Source organism: Oncorhynchus clarkii, chromosome 22 (genome assembly GCF_045791955.1).
Source record: "Oncorhynchus clarkii lewisi isolate Uvic-CL-2024 chromosome 22, UVic_Ocla_1.0, whole genome shotgun sequence".
NCBI lineage: Eukaryota > Metazoa > Chordata > Actinopteri > Salmoniformes > Salmonidae > Oncorhynchus > Oncorhynchus clarkii.
In genome coordinates, this window is record NC_092168.1 from 8,087,841 (window position 1) to 8,112,137 (window position 24,297).

At 41.8% G+C, this 24,297-nt stretch overlaps 1 protein-coding gene across 4 annotated transcripts; it reads right to left on the reverse strand.

Annotated features, from left to right (window-relative positions):
• Positions 1-204: 204 nt before the first annotated feature.
• Positions 205-23,807, reverse strand: LOC139380273 (xin actin binding repeat containing 2b). Of its 4 annotated transcripts, none has more exons than XM_071122833.1 (10): positions 23,643-23,807; positions 18,035-18,629; positions 16,946-17,074; positions 16,081-16,173; positions 15,699-15,759; positions 15,457-15,545; positions 8,040-15,023; positions 2,753-7,961; positions 1,743-1,873; positions 205-1,490 (listed from the first exon to the last, which is right to left on the reverse strand). In XM_071122833.1, the coding sequence occupies exons 2-9, from the start codon at positions 18,092-18,094 to the stop codon at positions 1,782-1,784; spliced, it is 12,717 nt and encodes a 4,238-aa protein (XP_070978934.1). In that variant the 5' UTR covers positions 18,095-18,629; positions 23,643-23,807; the 3' UTR covers positions 205-1,490; positions 1,743-1,781. The 4 variants fall into 4 exon arrangements, with proteins under 4 accessions (XP_070978934.1, XP_070978935.1, XP_070978932.1 ...); XM_071122834.1 differs by having other exon boundaries at positions 2,753-7,402; positions 7,685-15,023; XM_071122831.1 differs by having other exon boundaries at positions 2,753-15,023.
• Positions 23,808-24,297: the final 490 nt, after the last annotated feature.

Sequence of the window (24,297 nt, forward strand, 5' to 3'; positions counted from 1 at the left end):
TTCAATTTTATACATGGCTGAAATAGCCGAATCCACTAATTTGAAGGGGTGTTCACATACTTTTGTATATATAGCTTCACGAAATGTGTATGTGTGGAGAAATCTTCACTTCTGCAAAACCTGTTTTTCATACAGTATGTTTCTATACAGATTTAGTATGAATGTTGTGTAAAATGTATGTAAAATAAGTCAATTGAGACTATCCAATTCAATGATTTTATTGCCCTTGGATCAGCAATACATTTGAAAGAATTGTTGTTGAGTAACCAGCCTGACAGGATGAAAGAATCAGGAATTATCTTGTATAAAGCAAGGTAGTCTAATCTAAAGAATCTAATGTGCATTGCAAAATATTTGCTCTTTAAAATAGGATACAAATGTCCAAAACAAACAAGATTAACACCAATTAATAGGATATATACTGTATATATATATTAAAAACAAAGTATTTCCAAGATAATTTTTACTAGGCTGCACACCAGGTGCTAGAAAAAGGTCAATGTAAAAATGTTGATACTGTATGTTGAAAGAAATAGCCAAGAGAAAATGATGACTGTGTTCGAAACCTTCAATGGTCTCTCCATGGACTTAAACTTATTGATAAATATAAATGTAACTAATTAAACTACATTACCCTAAAGATATTAGTCAAATATTTCTGAGACACATTGAACACATATTTTCGAGATCAAGTAAACATGAGTAATCTGAGTCAATTCCATGTGAAATCTGGAGCTAACGTCTTCAATGATCAATCTTGAATGACCAATGAGGGAGGCTGTGCCATTTCTAAGCATAACATTCCATGTTTCCATCTGTCATTCTACTCCTCTTTCACTCTGACCCTCAGTACTTTCCGATCCATCTTCTTCCACTCTCACACACCTAAATACATACACCATTTCTACCATTCATTCCCTTCGTATCAACTGCCCTTTTGTCCTTCAGTCTCAGACTTTTCCCAGTTCCAACTGTCTTTTTGCCCTCATAGGCTGCCTTACCATCGACTGCTTAAAGTTTCTTCTGTTTCCTGTGGCATACATGATGGCGGTGGGAATGCTCTCTTTCAAAGAGAGCTCCTGGAAGTAGCTTTTCTGTGTTGTTGTTTGGGTGACTTTGGGGAATTGTCCTGTGGAGGCCATTGTGGCTTAGTCAGCTTTATGTCATCCTCTACTTTAAAGGCTTTCTGTGGGGAGTGGGCTTGTGGAGGCCACACAACAGACATCTTATTACAATTGAGTTTATTCTCGTCAATTGATTTCATAAATTCTTTTTCAAGGGTGTCCTTTTCTGTTGAGCCTATGCTGCTCTGTGAATACCTCCAATCAAGTTGCTCTGATGAGGTGATGAGTCTGCCATTTTCATTGACATTCTTTTCATTGTGAGGTGTCTGACCAAATCGATTATCGTAGTTCCCTTTGGACTTGAATAGTTGTTTGTAGTGCGGTAAACAGTACAGATGTCCATGGAGAGAGACATAGTTGCCAAGGCTGGAGGAGACAGAACTAATTATTTTTCAAAACAGTGAAGTGTGAAGAAGGGCTACAATTAATTCCAAGATTCCACAAACATGTCAAACTTTTTACTGCTTAATTTGCAAACATACCACAATAGAATTGGTGTCTTATGTGCAGCAACAAACTGTTGGGACCACAACCATTCAAGCACAGCTTACCAGTTCACAGCAAAAATCCACTCACAGTACTTTGAACTCCACTTGGTTTGGTTGATATATACTTTACCTTAATTTATTTCTGCAGTACTCGCAGCAGAAACAAGATTTATGGAATTTTTTTCTGTCCGCTATTAGAGACTCCATCGGATAGACCCTCCTCCGACACACAGTGCAAAGCTCCGACTTGAGAACTCGAGTCTGCCAGAGAAAAGTGAACACCATTATAGCCTTTTTTTAATCACAACATACAATGACTCAGTTATTAAGAAATGTTATCAAGGCGTAATTACATGACCATGCGTAGTATAGTAAATCATCAAACAGGCACAATCACATTATAGGCACAATCAAAAAAATACATTATTTACTGATAACAAACAGTGTGCTGCCATCCTGTTAGAAGGTAACATATTATTTTATTACATTGGTTAAGATGCATTTTCATTGTGTTCCATGGTGTTTATCGCCCCCTAGTGGAGCTTACCGGTATCTTAGAAAGACTACGGAAACAGGAAGTAGAGGATTCGCTCTGCAAGCATAAAAGCAGCTAAAAACAACGCTACGGTGCAGGTCTTTCAGTGCAGTTCTTTCAGTGCAGTTAATTTCTTGTCACGCTTCAGCCTTGGAAAATATACGTTTTTCACTATTCTGCCCATGAATTGCATTCCCATGCCAAACTAAACAGATAGCTAACAATATGTTCAAGATTTAGTTGTTAGCTATCTGTCTAGTTTTGCAATGGAACGCAATTCAAGGGCAGAACCAACAGTGTCGACCCAATCTTGTACTTTGTGTTGGTTTTGAAGGTCAACAATAAGAAGGGTTGTATTTAAATTGGATCGTTACAATATATTGTATATGTGTGAGATGCTATTCCGGCATGCTTAAGTCTTGTTCTTTTGCCATGTTTTATTCATTGACGCATTTGTTCTTTTTTCATTCACAATAATCTCTCACCATGTTAAAGCAGGCACATGTAAATATGTTTGGTCTCATTGAATATCAGAGGGTGCATTTTTACATGCCATTATTAACAGTTCGTTTAAGTTCTGTCATGCAGGCAGCACAACTCTTTACCAGTAACAATAGTCTTCGTTTGATGTGACACAACATGTGATGTTCTCTCCTCTGAGACACTGTAGCCGAGACTCTTGAAAAAACTCTCACTCTCCGTCCATGTTTCGTGGAAATTCCTCAGCAACTCTTCAGTGGAAGCCTCATCTGGGGTTTCAGATGACGCCACCTGAGAAACTTTTTTTTTTACCACGTCAGCATATGAGAAGGGGGGATGGTCGGTTGTTACACTCTTTGAGTGCTGGGAAACCATTGTGCTGCTCAGTGATCCAATTGTCTTGTTGCCTAATTCATCTAAGTTCACGAAATGCTCTGTGACTAACTTGGTTTCAGAGTCTGTTGGGTCTGCTGACACCTGTTGCAATTCTTTCTGGGAAGGCAGGGGCGAAATCTGCCCGGAGCCCCTCTGTGTCTCCTGGGTGTTCTCCTGCTTTGAACTATCTGTTGTGTTTTCACTCAGGTTTGACTCCAGCTCATCCAGTTGTTTTTTCTCGTCTTTGAAAGATGGACTTTGCTCACTCATTTCAAAAACATTTTTAATAGCCTTGATGTCCAAAGTATGCATTTGCTCCTCTTGAGTTTCTGTATCTTCTATGTCAGACTTTGTGTATTCTGTCTCACTCCCACGTCTTTCTCTCATTGTGATAGGCTTTCTGACATAAACTTTTTCTTCTGGTTTTTCAAATTTGTTGACTAATCCAGACAAGTCCACCTTTGGAAGGTTCTCCTTCTCTTGGTTTTCTGGTTCGAGCATCTCCATGTCTGGGCCCAAGCGCTCTGGTATGTCAATGGGATCCCTTCGCACATAAGACTTATTTACTTTAGCTTTATGAGTCTCTTCAAAAAACTCTCTCTTGTCTCTCACTGATGTAGTCACTATTGACGACTCTGACATTTCTGAAGCTTCCTTCAATTCTTTTTCGGTTGACGCTGTAGATCCCACTACTTCAGTGCTGTTCTCTGCGATCTTCTCAGATGTGCTTTGTGTTTCATCCCTACTGTCTCGGTTTGTTGTTTTGGGCTCCTCCATGTCTGGGCCCAAGCGCTCTGGTATGTCAATGGGATCATTTCGCACATAAGTCTTATTTACTTTAGCTTTATGAGTCTCTTCAAAAAACTCTCTCTTGTCTCTCACTGATGTCACTGCTGATGAGTCTGACAATTCAGAAGTTTCCATAGCCTCTATGGCAGCTGAATCCCACTGGTCATCCCACATAAATCCCACTTCTTCAGAGATTTTCTCTGTGATTTTCTCAGTTGTGTTTTGTATGTCTTCCTTCCTCTCTTGGTTTTCTGTTTCAGGCTCTATAATGGTTGGACCTAAGTGCTCTAGGACATTAATAGGGTCTTTTCGTACATAGGTCTTATTTATTTCAGCTTTATGAGTCTCTTCAAAAAACTCTCTCTTGTCTCTCACTGATGATGAGTCTGACAATTCAGAAGTTTCCATAGCCTCTATGGCAGATGACACCCACTGGTCATCCCACATAAATCCCACTTCTTCAGAGATTTTCTCTGTGATTTTCTCAGTTGTGTTTTGTACGTCTTCCTTCCTCTCTTGGTTTTCTGTTTCAGGCTCTATAATGGTTGGACCTAAGTGCTCCAGGACATTAATAGGGTATTTTCGTACATAGGTCTTATTTATTTCAGCTTTTTGTGCCTCTTCAAAAAACTCTCTCTTGTCTCTCACTGAGGTAGTCACTATTGACAACTCTGACATTTCTGAAGCTTCCATCAATTCTTTTTCGGTTGACTCTGTAGATCCCACTACTTCAGTGCTGTTCTCTGCGATCTTCTCAGATGTGCTTTGTGTTTCATCCCTACTGTCTCGGTTTGTTGTTTTGGGCTCCTCCATGTCTGGGCCCAAGCGCTCTGGTATGTCAATGGGATCCTTTCGCACATAAGTCTTATTTTCTGCCGCTTTTTGTGCTTCTTCAAAAAACTCCCTCTTGTCTCTCACTGATGTAGTCACCATTGATGAGTCTGACATTTCTGAAGCGTCCATGTCTTCCTTATCCATTTGAGGGAATGACCTTCCACTTGTCACCTTCACAGCAGCCTTTTGATCCTCTTCATATAATTTTTTGGGACGTTTTTTGGCAGTGACAATTGTCATCGCTAGCATTTCAGAAGTTTCCTCAGTTTGTTCCTCAATTTTGATCTGCCGATAGAATGATGCGGGGTATTCCACAATGTCAGATTTATTTTCTGTGACCTGCATAGGAAGTGGAACCGGAGGTGGCGTCACTCCACAAGAAAGCTGGGCTGTAGTATATTTTATCCACGCCAAGTTCTCTGCTCTAGAAAAGGTGAAAGAGGGTGTGGCCCTATTGATGTGTGATGTAGGAGGTTCCAATTTGCGAGGGGGAGGCGTTGGGGGAGTGGCTGGTCTGAGCATTGGGATAGGTGATGGGGTTATTCTCCGAGATGAAGCCGTTCTCTGGGTAGATTCAATGGTAATAAAGGTGGGTGAGGGTGAGCGCGTCCGTAGTAAGGGTGAGGGTGCGCTACGATCAATAGATTTTACACTCCACTCTTGCTTTTTGCTTTCATGTGATGTCTTTTTACTTTCCACTTTTGAAGAGCCAATACTTATCTTATGTATTTTTTGAGTTGCCCCACCAACAATGATCTTTTCAGAAGTAGGTTTACTCTCATGCTTCTCCAGAGTAGTGTGGGTTCCCTCTAAACAATCCTCAGTGCTCCCTGTTGAGGGCTTCGCAGGATCCTTTTGTGCTGACTGGCTTGTCATTTTTCCACTTTCCACTTTCACTGGAACATTTCTGTATTCCTCCTTTGGTTTGTCTTGAATCTGCTGGTTTGAGGTCACCTCTTTCTTCTTTTGCGATGCCTTGACCTGTTTTTCGACTTTCACTGTTCCTTGCTCCTGGATACGTTGATGAACTTTGCTTTCATCTTTGCTTTCAGTGATAATCACTTCCTTATGTACCTGAATGTGCTCCTCTTGATGGGCTTTGTGCATCTGCACTACAGTGATCTCCTGACTTTGAGTGGAACTTTCAGAAACAGATTTAGTTGATTCTGCAGAGGCTTTTGACCTCTTCTTCTTCTTCTTCTTCTTTCTTGCGGGAGTTGGAGTTGCTGGTTGGTTGTCATTAACAGCAAGAGCTTTCTGACTGTCCTCCTTGACCTTGACTTTGTCCTCAGTCTCATGATGCATTTGCTCACTAGAAACCTTTACCTTAGTGACATCCTTCACCTGTGAAATTATTTCCTTCTTAGTTTCATCTGGCTGTTTCATGTATTTTACTTCTACTTTCTTTTCTTGCCCTTTGGCCTTCTTTTTGCCTGTTTTGACATTAGATTCTGAGGTTACATTTTCTACTTTAATTGACTGACTAGGAACCTTCTCAGGTGCTTGTGATACATAAATATCATATTTATTTTTGCCTTCCAAGGATGATCTGACTGCTTTGACAATTGTTTCTTGGGTTACCTTTTCTGTTTTGGTAGGCTGGTCAGAAACCTTTTCGGGTCCTTGGGATGCAGAATTATCCCTGTTCTTCTTGTCCTCAGATTTATGGGAATCTTTAGTTTTTAGATTTCTGACATCTTTCTTGGCATCTGTTTTTGTATCCTCAACCTTTTTAGCATCACTGGTTGAGATCTGGACTTGATAGGTGGTTTTGAGGTTTTTGACATCTTTTCTGACATCTTCATTCACACGTTCAACCTTTTTATCGTCACTTGTCGAGATCTGGACTTGAGGGGTGGTTTTGAGGTTTTTGACATCTTTTCTGACATCTTCATTCACACGTTCAACCTTTTTATCGTCACTTGTCGAGATCTGGACTTGAGGGGTGGTTTTGAGGTTTTTGACATCTTTTGTGACATCTTCATTCACACGTTCAACCTTTTTATCGTCACTTGTCGAGATCTGGACTTGAGAGGTGGTTTTGAGGTTTTTGACATCTTTTCTGACATCTTCATTCACACGTTCAACCTTTTTATCGTCACTTGTCGAGATCTGGACTTGAGAGGTGGTTTTGAGGTTTTTGACATCTTTTCTGACATCTTCATTCACACGTTCAACCTTTTTATCGTCACTTGTCGAGATCTGGACTTGAGAGGTGGTTTTGAGGTTTTTGACATCTTTTCTGACATCTTCATTCACATTTTCAACCTTTTTATCGTCACTTGTCGAGATCTGGACTTGAGGGGTGGTTTTGAGGTTTTTGACATCTTTTCTGACATCTTCATTCACACGTTCAACCTTTTTATCGTCACTTGTCGAGATCTGGACTTGAGAGGTGGTTTTGAGGTTTTTGACATCTTTTCTGACATTTTCAACCTTTTTATCGTCACTTGTCGAGATCTGGACTTGAGAGGTGGTTTTGAGGTTTTTGACATCTTTTCTGACATCTTCATTCACACGTTCAACCTTTTTATCGTCACGTGTCGAGATCTGGACTTGAGAGGTGGTTTTGAGGTTTCTGACATCTTTTCTGACATCTTCATTCACATTTTCAACCTTTTTATCGTCACTTGTCGAGATCTGGACTTGAGGGGTGGTTTTGAGGTTTTTGACATCTTTTCTGACATCTTCATTCACACGTTCAACCTTTTTATCGTCACTTGTCGAGATCTGGACTTGAGGGGTGGTTTTGAGGTTTTTGACATCTTTTCTGACATCTTCATTCACACGTTCAACCTTTTTATCGTCACTTGTCGAGATCTGGACTTGAGAGGTGGTTTTGAGGTTTTTGACATATTTTCTGACATCTTCATTCACACGTTCAACCTTTTTATCGTCACTTGTCGAGATCTGGACTTGAGAGGTGGTTTTGAGGTTTTTGACATCTTTTCTGACATCTTCATTCACACGTTCAACCTTTTTATCGTCACTTGTCGAGAACTGGACTTGAGAGGTGGTTTTGAGGTTTTTGACATCTTTTCTGACATCTTCATTCACACGTTCAACCTTTTTATCGTCACTTGTCGAGATCTGGACTTGAGGGGTGGTTTTGAGGTTTTTGACATCTTTTCTGACATCTTCATTCACACGTTCAACCTTTTTATCGTCACTTGTCGAGATCTGGACTTGAGAGGTGGTTTTGAGGTTTTTGACATATTTTCTGACATCTTCATTCACACGTTCAACCTTTTTATCGTCACTTGTCGAGAACTGGACTTGAGAGGTGGTTTTGAGGTTTTTGACATCTTTTCTGACATCTTCATTCACACGTTCAACCTTTTTATCGTCACTTGTCGAGATCTGGACTTGAGAGGTGGTTTTGAGGTTTTTGACATCTTTTCTGACATCTTCAACCTTTTTATCGTCACTTGTCGAGATCTGGACTTGAGGGGTGGTTTTGAGGTTTTTGACATCTTTTCTGACATCTTCATTCACATTTTCAACCTTTTTAGCATCACTGGTCGAGATCTGGACTTGAGAGCTACTTACAGCAAAGTGTGACTGCTCTGTGTATGCTGACGATACCTGTTGTTTAGCTGCAGTAACTGTCTGTTGCTTTGTGGAGGAAATAGATGTCTGGTGCTGAATGGAGGAGACTTTGGATGTTTCATTAGAGACAATATGGTGTTTAGTTGCAGAAATAACAGCAGATTCAGGGAGATTGTGCCCATTCCCAGCAGAGATCAAATTCATGCTTGAAGGAGTTTCTGAGATTTGGGCGTGCTTGGAAAAATCAGATGACAGTGTGTCTGACTTGACATTGGTCACAGTCTTTTCAGCATTCTCTTGAGTGAAACCAAACATCATGCTCTTGTTTGATTGCTCCATTCTGGTCTCAGAGGAGAGCATTTCAAGGGCAGCAGTTACTGGCTCATGCATGAAAATGGGACTCAGTGTAGCAGGCGATGTACTACCCACTTTCTGTTTTCTGTACTTTTTCTCTGCCTTTATTAATGGAGTTTTGAATTGAGTGGATTTCAGGAAGGGAGGGGGAGAGGGTGGATGTGTAAATCTTATAGGGGCAACATAAACTTTCTTTAATGGTCGTGGTGATTCTGGTGGTTTTGGGATTTCAGATGAAACTTTTGTTGATGAAAATGATGTTGATTCAATTTGAGTTTGGCTGATTTCCATCACAGATTTGTTGGCTATGGTTGAATATTTGTCTGAGGTTACGTGTTGAATTTTCTGAATCTGACTGGTTGGCTCAAGTTTTGACACTTGGTGCAATACAGGACCTTTCACCTTTTTGACAGTAACTTTTGTGGCTTTAGCTAGTGATTGATGAGGTGTCTGGGATGACATAGAGTCCAGTTCATACTGTGAGGGTGGGGGTGGAAGGAAATCCTGTGTTGGTGGGGGAGGGAAATTATCAGTCTCAACAGGTGGTGGGGGAGGAGGAGCTGGGGGAGGAGGAAGGTCCAAGTCCAGCCTATTGATAGAGGAGGCTGGGGTTAGGGATGATTGATCATCACATGGAGGTGGGGGAGGGAGAGAAAGTTCAGACTCAGACAATGTCCGTGTTGGGGTAAGAACATTTGTTTTCACTTTGGTTTTATCTAGTCTGATCAAACCCTTTCTACTTGAATTGAGGTTACAGAACTTAGTCTCCAATGTTTTAATACCATGGTTTTGAGTGATGGTTGTGTGTTGTATTACTTCCGTTGATTGTTGAGTAGTCTGTGATTCAGATGTATTGATTGTGTTTTGAGTTGAGAGGGATTGATTCTCTGGTGTTGAGCTCTCTGTTTTGACTGAATTAGCCATCTTTTTTCGCCGTAGGTTTCTTTGTGCTTCAATGCTTTGAGACCTATTTTTAAGTGTCTCACTCTCAGTTTTGTTTACAACAGAACATTCATGGCTACCTTGCTGTGAACGTAATAGAGGGCTTCCTTGCTGTGAGCGCAATGGAGAGCTCGCAGGAACTTTGACCCTTCTAGCTCCCACTCTGATTTTAGGAGCTGCACGCTGGGCTGATTCTAGCAAGGATTTGATTGTGCCTTTAACATCACCCTTTATCACCTCCTCTTTCTCTGGTTGAGTTTGTTCCTCCATTGCCTCTTGCACCTCATGTGTCTCGTAGAGTGATTTAATGGACATTTTCACATCACCCTCGAAGCTGGGTCTCCGTGTCATTCTTGGAGAAGCTGGTGGTTCCAATAAGAGCTCAATAGTGCCTCTCACATTTCCCTGAACATACATTTCCTGTTGACATGTCCTCCTGTCATTAGAAGCCTCTTGTAAACATTGCTTGGCTGTATGAATGTTACCCTTTACAATCTCTTCCTTCTCGATAGCCCTGACTGTTTGCTTTGCCTTCTCCAGCGATTTTAAGGTACCTTTGATGTCTCCAGGTACTAAATCTTCGATGAAAACTTCAACTTTGGAGGTTGTAGATTTCTCTAGGGACCTCAATGCCCCTTTGATGTTGCCGCGGACAATCTCTGGCTTTTCCACCTCCTTGGGCCGTGTTTGAGCCAACTCGAGGTGTCTTCGGGCTTTGTGTATGTTACCTCTTACCACCTCCTCTTTCTCTACAACCACTGTCTGATTTACAAACTGAGACAGCGAGTTCATAGCGGCTTTCAAATCGCCCCTCACAATTTCCTCTTTCTGTAGGCCATCCAGTGAGTGTGTGGGTTCAGTCATGAAAACCTTGACTGAGTTGTGAACATCTCCGCACACTATATCCTCTTCATCTACTGTACGTTCAATTTGTGCTCGATTACTGTCAAGAATGAGTTTTGTCCTCTTTATATCTCCTCTAATAATTTCCTCTTTCTCTACCTTTTCAGGTAGAGTCTCATCTGGCTCTACCTGGAGTTGTTTGAGATAGTCAAGCGCCCCAGATTCAATGCATGTGGAGTAAAAGTTCACGTTTCCCTTTTCGTTCTCGTCCACCTTTATCCTCATCTGCTCTTGGCTTTCTGGGTTGGATAGTCTTTGGAGTGCATTTCTTATATTGCCTTTGACTATATCCTCTTTTTCAACACTGATGTCCTCTTCTTTATTTAGAAGAGAATATATAGTCATTCGCACATCTCCCTTCTCATCCTCTTGAAGGAGTATACCACGTTTAGCAGATCCTCCCTCCTTGAGAAGATTGTTTACAGCTTCCTGGATGTCACCTCTTAATATTTCCTCCTTTTCCACACTGATGCCCCTCTCTTGGTTGAACAGTTGATGCACTGTTGTACTGATATTACCCTTCTCTTCTGACTCTACCACTACCCCCCTCTCAATTCTTTCCCGACGGTTCAAAAGATTCATCATAATGTTGCTTAGATCCCCGCTGATGATTTCCTCTCTTTGGATCTCTGGAGAATCCTTATTCATTAGCTGGTATTTTGCCATTCTAACGTCCCCAATTTCATCTGCTTCAATGAGTACTCCTTTTGAATTAATGATTTTCTGGCTATAAAGTTCTTCAAGGGTTCCTTTGATACTTTTACCCAGGATTTCCGACTTCTCAACACTGTTCTCATTAAAGTCATGGAACGGAGTTGTTTCAAACAGCCATGTTGTTGTCTTTACATCGGCTTTGGGGATTTCCTCTTGAATAACTACTGTATCTTCCTCATCTATCTCCTTTATATGGTCAAGGGGATTCTGTTCAAAGAGCCACACTGATTGTCTAACATCTCCCCTTAACACCTCCTCTTTCATGACCGTTTCTATTAAATTCTCTTCGCTCTGGCTACGTATTTTATCCATTGTTTGAGTTTCGAACATCCATTTTGCTGTCCTAACATCACCTTTCTGGATTTCACTCACATTAACTGTTCGCACAGACTTCTGTGACAGCACATCAGATTCAAAACGCTGTTTATTCATTCTAACATCTCCTCCTTGAATATCTTCAACAGTTTTAACTGACATTTTTATATCCTCTGCAATCGTATCAAGTGGCTGTGTTTCAAATCTCCACTTGGCTGAAGTAACATCTCCTTTCTGAACATCCTCCTGTGTGACAGATTTGATGATATAGACCTCATCTGTATCACTGATAGAATCAAGAGGCTTGGTTTCAAACAACCACCGGGACCCGATCACATCACCCTTCAATATCTCCTCGCTTGTGACAGTGGTGACCTCATGATAATGGCCCTCTTTGTCTTGAATGGCATAAAGAGGCTGAGTTTCAAACATCATGGTGTAGTTCCTCACATCCCCTTTCTCTTCCTCCTCACAAGTTATTTTCTGCAACTTTGTAATATCTATCTCTGAGGAAACCTCCTGGATTTTGTCTAAGGAGTACGTCTCAAAAATAAAACGACCTTTGTCCACATTACCTCCTTGTACATCAGTCACAGTGCGGGAGTCCAGAGTCTCTTCTTGGATATCACGTATGGCATCTATGGACTGGTTCTCAAAGAGCCACTTGCAGTTCACCACATTTCCTTTCTGGATGTCCTCTGATTGTGTAGTTGATTGTGTAGTTTTGAGCCTTTGCATGAACTCCTCAGATGTTGAGGTCATGATATCAGAGGACTGATTCTCAAAGATATACTTCATTCTATTGACATCTCCTGACTGAATGTCAATCTCTGTAACCCTCTTAGAGCTCTCGTCCTCCCCTGTGATGTTCTCAAGATTCTCCGTCTCAAATAAAAAACGAGCCATTCGTACATCTTTGCCCTGGACATCTTCTTGATTCACAGTGCATGTTTGTAGAACAGTTTCTGTTTCATCTCGGATAGTGTCAAGTGGCTGTGTCTCAAACAACCATGTGCATATTTTTACATCTCCTTTGCGTATCTCCTCACTCTCATTTTCACTCTTCAACTCCTCCTTCTCATATGGGACATTCATTAGTTTAGTCTCGAATAACCACTTACCAGTTTTAACATCCCCTTTTACAATCTCAACACTTTCCTTAGTTTTACTTTCCTCGTCTTCAATATTGCTGAAGTATTTAATTGCATCAAGAGGCTGTGTTTCAAACAGCCACTTGGCAGTTTTAACGTCACCAGACTCAACTTCTTCTTTGGATATTCCCTTAATAACTTGATAATTAGTGATACTTTCATCAAACTGGTCAATGGGGCATGTTTCAAACATCCATTTGCAGCTTGTTACGTCTCCCTTGACAACCTCTTCCCGACGCACTGTTTTAACCTCATGGTAATGGCCAGAGCTGTCTTGCATGGCGTACATTGGTGTAGACTCAAACAGATGTTTGTTAGATTTCACAGAGCCACATGTTACACCCTCCACGAGTATCTTTTGAGATTCATCCCATCTGGTTAAGTCTGTGGTTTCAAACATTTGCTTGTAGTTTGAGACATCCACTTGATCTATTTCCTCCAGGTTAATGGTTCGAATAACTTCCTTCTTTTCCTCTTGAATGTGCTCCAGGGGTTGACTTTCGAAAACCCATTTCTGGTGTCTCACATCCCCCTTCTCTTCATCGAGTCTCACCATTTTCTGTAGCTTCCCAACCTCAGCAAGGTCTTTTATATTGTCCGCTGGAGTGGTTTCAAAGTAATGTCTCGCTGATCTGACATTACCTCTGACAATTTCCGCCTTGGACAGGGCTCTAGCATTCGAATCATCTTTCAAAGTATCCATTGGCTGAGTCTCAAATACCATGCAATTCTTACGGACATCTGCGTTGTAGCTTGTAGCTTGATCTTCAGTGAGATTTTCGAGGTTCACAGTGCGAATAATCCCCTTCTTCTCGTCTCTTATGTCCTCTAGTCGTTCATTCTCAAACATCCATTTTTGGGGTCTATTATCACCCTTGTGTTTTTCAGCTGCCACCAACATTTTGAGGCTCCCTACCTCATTGAGGTCCGTCAAAGCTGCCTCGGGACTAGTTTCAAAGAAGTGTCTCGCAGACCTAACATTACCACCGATAGTTGGGGGTCTAGCATTTGCGTCATCTTTCAGAGGATCCATTGGCTGAGTTTCAAACGCTAAGCAGTGTTTTCGCACATCGGCTCCAATTATCTCTTCCTTTTGCAGCATTGAGCTCTCCCATTCATCTTCATTAACGGAGTCTAAGGTCTTTGTTTCAAACAACCATCTACTCCGGGGAACATCTCCTTTATAGTTGTCTTCCATGGACAGGCTACACACAAGTTTCACTGGGGCAGCAGGTTTATTAGCCATGTCCAGGGCTTGGGTATCAAAAAGCCAGGTAGATGTTTTAGTGTCCCCCTTCTCAGTCTCCACTTTGCGTATAGATGTTATCTCCAACATCTGGCCTGACTGTCCCATGAGGACGCACATGAACTGAGTCTCAAATGTGCTTGTGATCGTCTTCACTTCTCCCTTTATTTCCTCGAGCACTGATCTCAGACTCAGGAGGTGACTGTCATCAATGGTCTCAGTGTGACCTAACGTTTCCATGTACTGAGATTCAAGCATGTGTATGGTAGAGCTGCCATCTTCCTGGGTAAACACTATCTCTTTGGTTAGCTCTTCATCGCCATGCATTTTGTTCAGGGTCTCCATGGGTTGGTTTTCAAACAACCAGGCTGCAGCACGGACATCTCCTTTGTCCAACGTATTGAACTTGTGTCTATATTTAGTTAAAGCTATGTTGTCTGATCCCAATGCATCCATGGGCTTGGTCTCAAACATCCATGCTTTGCTTCTTACATCACTCCCAACAATCATCTCCTGTTCCATGTTTTGGTCATCATCCTCATTTGAGGCGTCGTCTTTGATGGCATCCAGAGGTTTGTTCTCAAACATCCAGCGCATTGACTGCACCTCCCCTCTGAGGATCTCATCCCATTCCAGGTATTCTTCTTCTGGGCTAATGCAGTCGTTGGGGCTGCTACCGTTATCCTCGTATATATACCTTGTCTCCCCCGTGAACTCCTCCTGACTCTCTGGTCGGGTGTTTTCATACTCAGCCACATCACTATACATCTCTAAGTTTTTACGCACCTCAGGATGTATATGCTTGTAAAGGCGTTTCAACTCATACTGGTTTCTCTGCCTGAAGTATTCCTGTCTACTGAGTGGACGTTTAGAAGGGTAAGCAGATTCCGGGGGTTCAGGTGAGTAGTAGCACTCTACTGGCATATCTGGACTTTCTGATGGGACCTGCAGTAAGTCTGGGGGTGGAGGTGGGAAGTACTCTAAATCTTCTGGAGGTGGTGGAGGGAAATAGTCAGTGTCCTCGTAGTCAACTGCAATAGCAGATGTGTCCTCTGTCACTTCAGTAGCAGCATTTTCCCATATATCACTTGCTGAGACATTATGTATCTCACTCGATGAGAAATTCTGTATCGCACTTGATACATTTTTTATCTCCCTTGCTGAGACTGGTTTTTCTGATATATTTGAAGCCCAATGCGACCTATTGATGTCAGCTCGGCCAATCTTTTTGGGAAGAAAATAATTATTGTCATTAGAGGTGCCCGACATGTTTAATGAAACAACATTTAAATGCAAACATGACATGTATAGCTTGTTTAGCATGCCAACTCTTTGTTTATCACGAATTGTCAATATTCAATCTCATCGTTATTAACTGAGTGATTGGTGCCCAAACATTGTTTGATAAAATCCTTTTTATAATGTTGAAAACAAGGGAAAAAACTTCCTAGTGTTATTTAATTAACAAGCTGTAATTACACATTAGCTACACTGCTACTAATTACCATTCAAATAAAGTTAATAACTTTTTTCAGGAATGGGGATAAAAAGCAGCAGGGTTTGTGTACAGTAACCTAACCCAAAAATTATACAATTTTTGTCCGTTGAAATAAAATGTGTTTAAGACAAAGCATGTTAATTAACCATGTCGAATTACCTTCATTGGCTTGCTTGGGGCAGCTTCTTCAATGGTTCTCTCAAAGTGATCTCTTAATTCCTTGGTTGTAAGTCTAGGACCTTCCTCCTCTAAAGATTCAAAAAGGGCAGAACAACATAATCCTACAGATTAGTCCATCTGCTTCACATGATTGAATTTAGAATCATTTGAACAGTGCTTTTGATCTTAATGATGGCGCATACTGTAAGATATAATGAGCATATAGTGTAGTAACATCCTACCTCTTTCATCATTATGGTTGTTGTCATAAATCGAGGTAAAGCTGTTTTCCTCATGCGTGACCTGAATCAGAAAGACACGTCTATTAGAAAAATCCTCACCTATTTTGAAGCGTATGGGGACATGGAAAGTGAATCTGTGTTATGTAATGGCGATTAACTGAAGAACGAATCAAGCCTTTTAGAGTTAATCCACTCTCTACTAGGTCTTCCTTATTGTCAGTGTGCTGGCTGTGGTCTGTAGAGTTGTTCTCTAATAAACAACTGATTTAAAACACAGATTTACCATTGTTAACACATATAGCCAAGACAAACATATCTGGGTGGTCAGCACAGCTTCACTGTCATGTGATGAAACTGAGAAATCCAGAAGGTCAAAATGTACCTGTTCATCCTGGTGGAAAATAGCCTGCTGAGAGGCTGGGATGACGTCTCTGGAAGTGCTCCTCATTGTCACCTCAGAGTTCAATTGAACTTCCTGTGAGATGGAAGACATTGGGTGTCACACACAGGCACACACACACACACAGGCACACACACACACACACAGGCACACACACACACACACACACACACACACACACACACACACACACACACACAGCAGGGAATGGCTCCCACTTATTGACAGCCCAGCACTGAAAGTGGCTGAGTTTAACGAATGCTCAAAGAGCAGCAGATAGACTGTGCATCACTGAAAACAATATGTGGCCTACTGCAGTCAAATTATACTAATCACAGACAAAGGGAGGATGACAGACGAGGAGGACAATTCCATGGATGTTTCACCTTAAATCACACACAGCAGCTGTCACCATGCATAAAGGGACAAAAAACCGACTTCATTTGTTTTATGCCCCTTTGTGCCACTTCAGCTTGGGATTCCCAGCTATAGAAACAGTCCCATTCAAAGCAGCAGCAATTAGAGTGGGAAATCCAAGTGTTTTGACAGACAGTCTACAGGGATCTGCATGAAATCTAACATCTGTAACTTGAGCCTTTGGAGCACGACTAGGCAAAAGATAATATAGTAGTAGAGGGCATCTCCCCAGCCTCTTCAATCATACAATATTCACCAAGATTTGTGCTTGCTCACTGAGTGAGTGACTTCCACTCAGCAGGGGAAGTTATGAGGGCAGGAACACAGTGGTGTGGATGGATGGATGGTAGGCTGGAATTAGACCAGCGTAGGTCATACTATATCTGCACGTTCCCCCATGCATCGCATTAGCCTGCATTAATTACAGTACCTGCACAGCTCTGCGGTGGAAGTGGAACTGGGAGACATTGTGCGATGTTGCAGTTTCCTGGTTCTCAAATTGTGCCCTGACGCTGGCGAACCCCCCAGGCACAGAGCAGACCTCAGACTCCTCCATGACCTAATGAAGCAGTGGAACATCATTAGCTGTCTGCACTTCTACATGGCCTGGGATCAGACAGATGCCTAATAGGCTATTGAGCTTGGGTTTCATTACAGACTTCTGCAAGTTAATAGAAAATACTGGAGCAGCCATTACTTAGATTGCAGTGTGTTTACACACACACACACACACATACACACACACACACACACACACACACACACACACATCAGTGTATGCCTCCTGACAGCATGTGGCATTTTGTTTACACAATGGCAGAGCAATCTTTCTAGTTGGTTGCTTTTTGGGTGGTGCAACACAGCATGTTGTCCAGGCAGATAGTTGTTTTGCCCACCCTGCAGAGTCCAGTTGACAGCTTTGAGATCTAGAATATGACTAATGGGATCCTGCAGGGGGCACAGATCCCCCATTGTGTTGCCTGTCTGCTCCCATTTCCACTCTGAGCCCCATGAGAGGAGTCGTGCTTCCTTGGGCCTGCAGGGCCACTGAACTCTCCTACTAGTCAGCTGTCATCACTTTCCACTAATATAGCACCACAAAGCCATCAGTGGCTATCACAACAATCACGCCACTCTGACTCTTTGCATGATAGTGACTAATGTAAAACATGGTCATAATTATCTACTGTAAATATCCCGTATTATGCAACCTCATTAAAAATGGAATGGTCGTACAGTCACACATGACATGGCAGGGTTAACAAGCATGATGAAACACACACACACACACAATTAATAAAAATATGCTTTTAGCTCATTATAGAATGGACACAAAGAATTCAAACACTTGGACAATCAACGAAAATAAAATAAAATAAATATTATCACCGACATTGTCAGAAGCCTCTAAGGTTAGAAGAGGTTTGTCAATAAGTCTATATGAGCTAAAACTGGTAATTGAAGAATACATTGATAAATGTATGACCATTTCCATAGTGTAATGTGTGTGTCTGCATACCCCGCTGGAGAAGGCGTTGTCCTGCTGCTTGGAGACAGCTGCCTGCTGGGACATGGCCATGGGTACGATCAGTGGGATCTGGTGTCAGTGGGATCTGGTGTCAGTGGGATCTGGTGTCAGTAGGATCTGGTGTCAGTGGGATCTGGTGTCAGTGGGATCTGGTGTCAGTGGGATCTGGTGTCAGTGGGATCTGGTGTCAGTAGGATCTGGTGTCAGTAGGATCTGGTGTCAGTGGGATCTGGTGTCAGTGGGATCTGGTGTCAGTAGGATCTGGTGTCAGTGGGATCTGGTGTCAGTAGGATCTGGTGTCAGTGGGATCTGGTGTCAGTGGGATCTGGTGTCAGTGGGATCTGGTGTCAGTAGGATCTGGTGTCAGTGGGATCTGGTGTCAGTAGGATCTGGTGTCAGTGGCTCCTGGTGTCAGTGGATCCCGGCGCCAGTGGGATCTGGTGTCAGTGGCTCCTGGTGTCAGTGGATCCCGGCGCCAGTGGGTCGTGTCAATGGGATCTGAGTCTTCAGAGTGAATCCTGTTCCTCTGGGTTCACAGCTTCCTCAAGAAGTCCTACCCTGGTAGTCACACCTGCGCTGCCAGCAGCTAAGGAAACGGCAGTCATTAATTATAGCATTTACCCCACAGCCTATGTTATACACCAGGGGTTCCCAAACGTTTTTGGGCCTGCAACTTTATTTTGATCCCCAGACAACAATTCCATCCCACCATGTGAAAAATAATAATTAAATTGGTACTATGACAGTCTGTTACAAATCAGTCTGACAGTACTTTTGACAGTATTTGTCTAAAGGAAGTTTGGTTTGAAGTGACTGAAATGCATCAGAAAGGTATTGGGAAGTTCAGAAGATCATCAGGCTATCATTTTGTATGATATTCTGTGTAGAAAATAAACTTCATCATTGATAATGTTATTATTAGTCCGATTTAGAGCCTGGTCTTGTCCACTCTCTTCTAATGTGTCCTGCGCGGCATTGTAGAGGGAAACAGAAGACGCATACGTTTTCCTGAGAATCTTATTTTTCATTTATCTTTATTTTGTATCTTAAACCGTTCAGATGATAGAGCCACTGTAGGCAGGAAACAGAAACCGTTCTGTTTATTACAACCACATTAGCTTATATTGGAGGTTACTGACATAACCCGGTTCTTTGAACCAAGCGCAACATTTCTTTTGGGGAGAGGGGTTTCTCTTGCGATCCCATTTTTTTATTAAATCAGGTGACCCCACATGGGGTCGCTAACCATAGTTTGTGAAACACTGCTATACACAATATTATGGTTTGACTAGCCTATATCACCAGTAGATAATTTACTATACACAGCTAGTGTTCTCTTTTACCAGCATTGAGTTTCCATGGGGGCAATTATAAACATGCTTATAAAATAAAGGGTTGCATTACTCTATGTCAATAGTCTCGCAAGCCGCTGCACAGAGCCAACATTCACGTAAGCTTGTGAGATCAGGCGGCTTGCGAGGCTACAATATCAAGACCTCTCTCTCACCATTTTAAATAGGGGACACAGATTTAAAAGAAGCAGATCTATTTTACAGCTACAGAGTACATTTATAACTGGAACAGTGCAATCACATGGCATGCTTTTGACTGTAATCTAGAGGCAAAAGGAACGCACACCTATTTAGGCGAGGTGCTGGCTAGCGGAGTGGAACACTTAAACAATAAATAAAGGAGAGCCGCACACTCTAGGAGCTCAGATGTCCCCTCCCAAAAAATTGAAGAAGCAATTTTGCATTCTAACTACCCGCCATTCAAAGTGCTCTGAACAAATTAACGGAATCATTCACAAACATTGGCACATTCTAAGATCTGACGATAGTAATGTGTTTTCGGACCTTCCCTTGGTCGTATACTCACGGGGCAGAAACCTCCGAGATCAATTGGTAAACTCTGATTTACCACCCCAAGATATCCCTGGACAACGTCTATTTGCGCCCCTACTGGATGGAAGCTACAAGTGTAACGGCTGTGCTCAATTGCAATGGCACTTAAAAATGTAGATCCTTCAAAACACCCCCAAACAGGGAAACAGATCCCAATCAAAGGTGTTATCACGTGCTCCACTAAGGCAGTTATTTATCTTATAACTTGTCTTTGTGGTAAAAATGATGTGGGTAAAACAAAGCGTGAATTAATAATATGTAACTCGGTGCATCGTAGCACCATTAGGTGCAAAAACTTGACTTACCCAGTTGCGGCCCACTTTTTGGAAGAAAACCACTTGATTTCGTCTGTACGTTATATTGGCATCGAACATGTCACCCTCCCTAGGAGAGGGGGTGACCTCGACAATTTATTGTTAAAACGAGAGGCTGCCTGGATCTTTAATTTAAAGACCCTTGCTCCCTTCGGTCTTAACGTAAACTTTGATCTGAAGCCATTCTTGTGGTTATTGTGATTTTGCTATTGTAAATGTTTGTAGCGAAATTGTATCTATGATCGTGCGCTATCCATTTATGTTTTTTGTATGCTATTTTAGTATATGATAATGAACCAATGACATCAGGCCACACCCGGCCATGATTACAGACACCTGTGTGTGTCTTTTGACACTATATAAATGAGTCACCCCGCAGTGTTTGTCATTATACCCTGATGAAGACAGCTTGTCTGTCGAAACGTCGGACATAAAATGTATGCTTTTGACTGTAAAACATGCATAAGAGCAAAAGGGCAACTATGTTTTAAATATAGCTTACAAGGAGTTTACAGTACAGGCATTACTATAAAATAAGGGTACACAAACATCCCTGTGAATGACTGTCAAATGAGCTTGTAAATCTAACATTGACAGAAGACCAGCGTTTTCCAAACTCAGTCCTTGTGACCCGAAGGGGTTCAAGTTTAGTTTTTTGCCCTAACACTACACAGCTGATTCAAATTATTGAAGCTGGATGATTAGTTGATTATTTGAATCAGCTGTGTAGTGTTAGGGCAAAAAAACTAAATGTGCTCCGAGGACCGAGTTTGAGAAACCCTGTAGTAGACTATTCATGTGTTCTGTAATCAACAGCATGTCAGGGATAGTGGGTGAGTCATTCTGTATTGCAACTGTTTCTTATACAGTGACAGCACACATCCAGTACAAAGGGAATTCACAATTATATTTTCCATGAGAATGCAGGTGCTCTAGTGAATAAGACAGTCCCTCTCCAACACAGGAGAATCATTCAAATCAATTACAGCCATTCCTGTGGATGGTAAATTAAAGACTGGGAGAATACAGATGTATGTTGGTCTGTGTGTAAAACATGGTTAGGGTAATGACTCTCTGACACCTCAGACTGTTAACACTGCACACATAGCACCAAGGCTAATGTGCACTAAGCCAGCATGGACACCTCATGGGATGGCTGTACCTCAGCTCTGGTGTTCTGGTTTTAGGGAAGCGTGGACGTACAGTTTCACGTTGCACTACAGAAGCACTAAATATTATTTGGGGTTTGTAGAACATACATTATCAAAGCACCATAAACCTGGTTGCAGGTTTTGGTTTTTGCCCTTGCACTACACAGCTGATTCAAATTGCAAAGCTTGATGATTAGTTGATTATTTGAATCGGCTGTGAAGTGCAAGGGCAAAATCCAAAACGATCCCCAGGACCGAGTTTAGGAAACCCTGCCGTAAAGCATCGCTTTGGAATCCCGCAGGGGGCACTCATTAAGAGTAAAGTTCTCATTCACAATCATTTCAGGTTTTTGAATTGGTATGCGGTGTGAACCCTAATCAGCATTAATCCAATTAAAAACAGATTCAACATGCATTAGACAAAGTCGGGTCTCTGAACAGCCGCAAATGCTACTTTATCAAACTGAATGAAAACTGCAGAACACCGTCAGCAAAAAAAAGAGTCAGGCTGGAGATGATATTGCACTTACGTAATATGATTTATGACAGCAAAGCACATATTGAATCCCTATATCAAACACTATTCATAGCTTTAAATGCTGTGAAGTTCTCTGTCAACGGGAACATGTCAAATCAGTTTTTTTTTTTTTTTTTTTTTAATCTGAAGGATAGGCCCGCTGCTTTTCAGCCGCAAATAAATAAGTATACCCTTAAATGAACCGTGACTAGTAACCTATTTGTGTGCTAAACTTATTGGAGTCTATAAACACTTGATCACTTAAGAGGACAATTGAAACATGCTGATAGGCATAGATAGTCCTGCTGGTGTCTGATGCTGTTGATCAGTACAGCATCATAGGATTGTGTGGACAAGCAAAAACAGTCTCTGACCATCTATTTCAGTCTATTTTTATTCATGATTGGCACGCTAGTATAAACCTATGACCCTGTAAAGAGGGGTGGGAGACAAGCATAGATATGTCCCAAAATAAGATAGGTTTCCTCATCTGAAACCAGAAATCCTAGTAGCTTCAACATACTTGACGCCAGAAGAAAATGGTTTCTTATACTGTAGGAGAAAGTTCAATGTCTACCATTGCCTTTTGCAACCATAGCTGGTCTATGTTTATTATGGCTGTGTGAAACTTTGAGACCAAGAAATGTGTCAACAATGTTGGGATATCTCGTGACATTTTATGTTCAGTTGAGAGCTCACATATCAGGAAAGTGAAGTAATGTAGGCACCAACTACCTGCAAAAATAAATCAACACTATTTTAAACGTTGCTGGCCTGCAGAGTCGTATTTCTTAGTAAGAGCTGGAGACAAACAGTGAGGACAAGATTTTTAAAGATTGGAAGACGCAGTTCCAGAATCCGGACACTGTCCTGCCTTAGGCTTAATATAACAAATCTTTAGTGCACCGATAGTGGCATCCGAGGTCATACCATAATGTTCGTACATCCATTTCGTCAAGTGAGTTTAATTATTTTGGCCATTCAACACTTTCAGTCGTCTATGGCAGCAATTACCTTCTGAGGAACAGTTCAGACAGACAGAGGCCTCGCTTTTGATATGCAGAACTCAAAAGCTATATTGAACTAAGCTGTGGTCTATGACAGAGCTACTGCTATCAGTGATTACAAAACAAGGAATGACAGTCCGTCTACCTAGTCAATGAGGCTACAGAGGTAAATCCAGTATTTTCAAGGGAAAAATGCAGTTTACATTACTCAAGGTTAGCTTACGGTCTGAATCCAAAATGTAAAATGACAATACTTCTGATTGGCCTATTAGTTCCGAGCAAGGACCGCCATAACAATGTCTGCTTTGTGAGGACAATAATAATGCTTTCAGTGGGGCACAAGAACAAAACCTCCCCCCTCAGTGCTCCTTCTAACTACTAATTATTTCCATGCATTAAAAAACATAATCAAATACTGACACATAATGAACCCATGGGAAAAGAGAACTCAGGTCTGCAAAGCACGTTGTTATTTCTCCATATTGATTCCACTGTTTAACTTCCTGACGGCATATTATTGACTGAAATCAAATGAATGCTACATTTATTAAGAGTCAAAACGCCTATGATGTACAAGAGTAGCAAACAGAGGCATTTATGCATGCATCAATGAATCCGCTTTGAATAGCTTACGAACAACAACATTATGTCGAGGTTAAAGACCACCCAAAAAACACAGGCACAGTTGCTCCAAGATGCCACCTACCAAGTCGGTGAAGAATAGAAAAATATAACTCAAGACGATAGAATCCCACTGGAAGGCCACTAAAACCCCTGGCCCGTAGGATGCCTTTCCTCACCACAAGTCCAATCCCTTTTGGTGTTGGAGTCCCGCTCCAGCAGTACGTGATCACCTCTGTCTAAGGAGCAGACGGTGACAAGCTGGTTTTATTTTAGACACCCCGCCCACTTTTAGAGGGTGAGGCCTTCGTACCGTCCATGTCAAGTCTGCAAAATCGACATGTAAATACTTCCTGTAGGCCACCATCTTCTACAGGCCACTCTACTAATAAATCAGATCACTGCAGTTTCATCATCACAGATTCCATCATAGCGCACTGTCCACTCTGCCACTACAGCTGTCATGACCCATCTTTATATGCCAAAACCACACACATTCAGCTGCTTTAGGTATCTCTACCCTTCTACAATCTTAAAATACCCCTCACAGCGTGAGCTGCTGGATTCTAGGAAAGTGCTGCTCATTTGAAATGATGACAGATAATTTTATCAGAGAGAAAGCAGTCCCATGTGATGTGTCGTCCAGGGGTTTTGAATGGGGTCAGTGGTGATTTTTAAATGCTAAAAGCAGGAGACACCCGAGGCTCGGAGAGCTCTCGCTCCTCTCGCTCCTCTCCCTG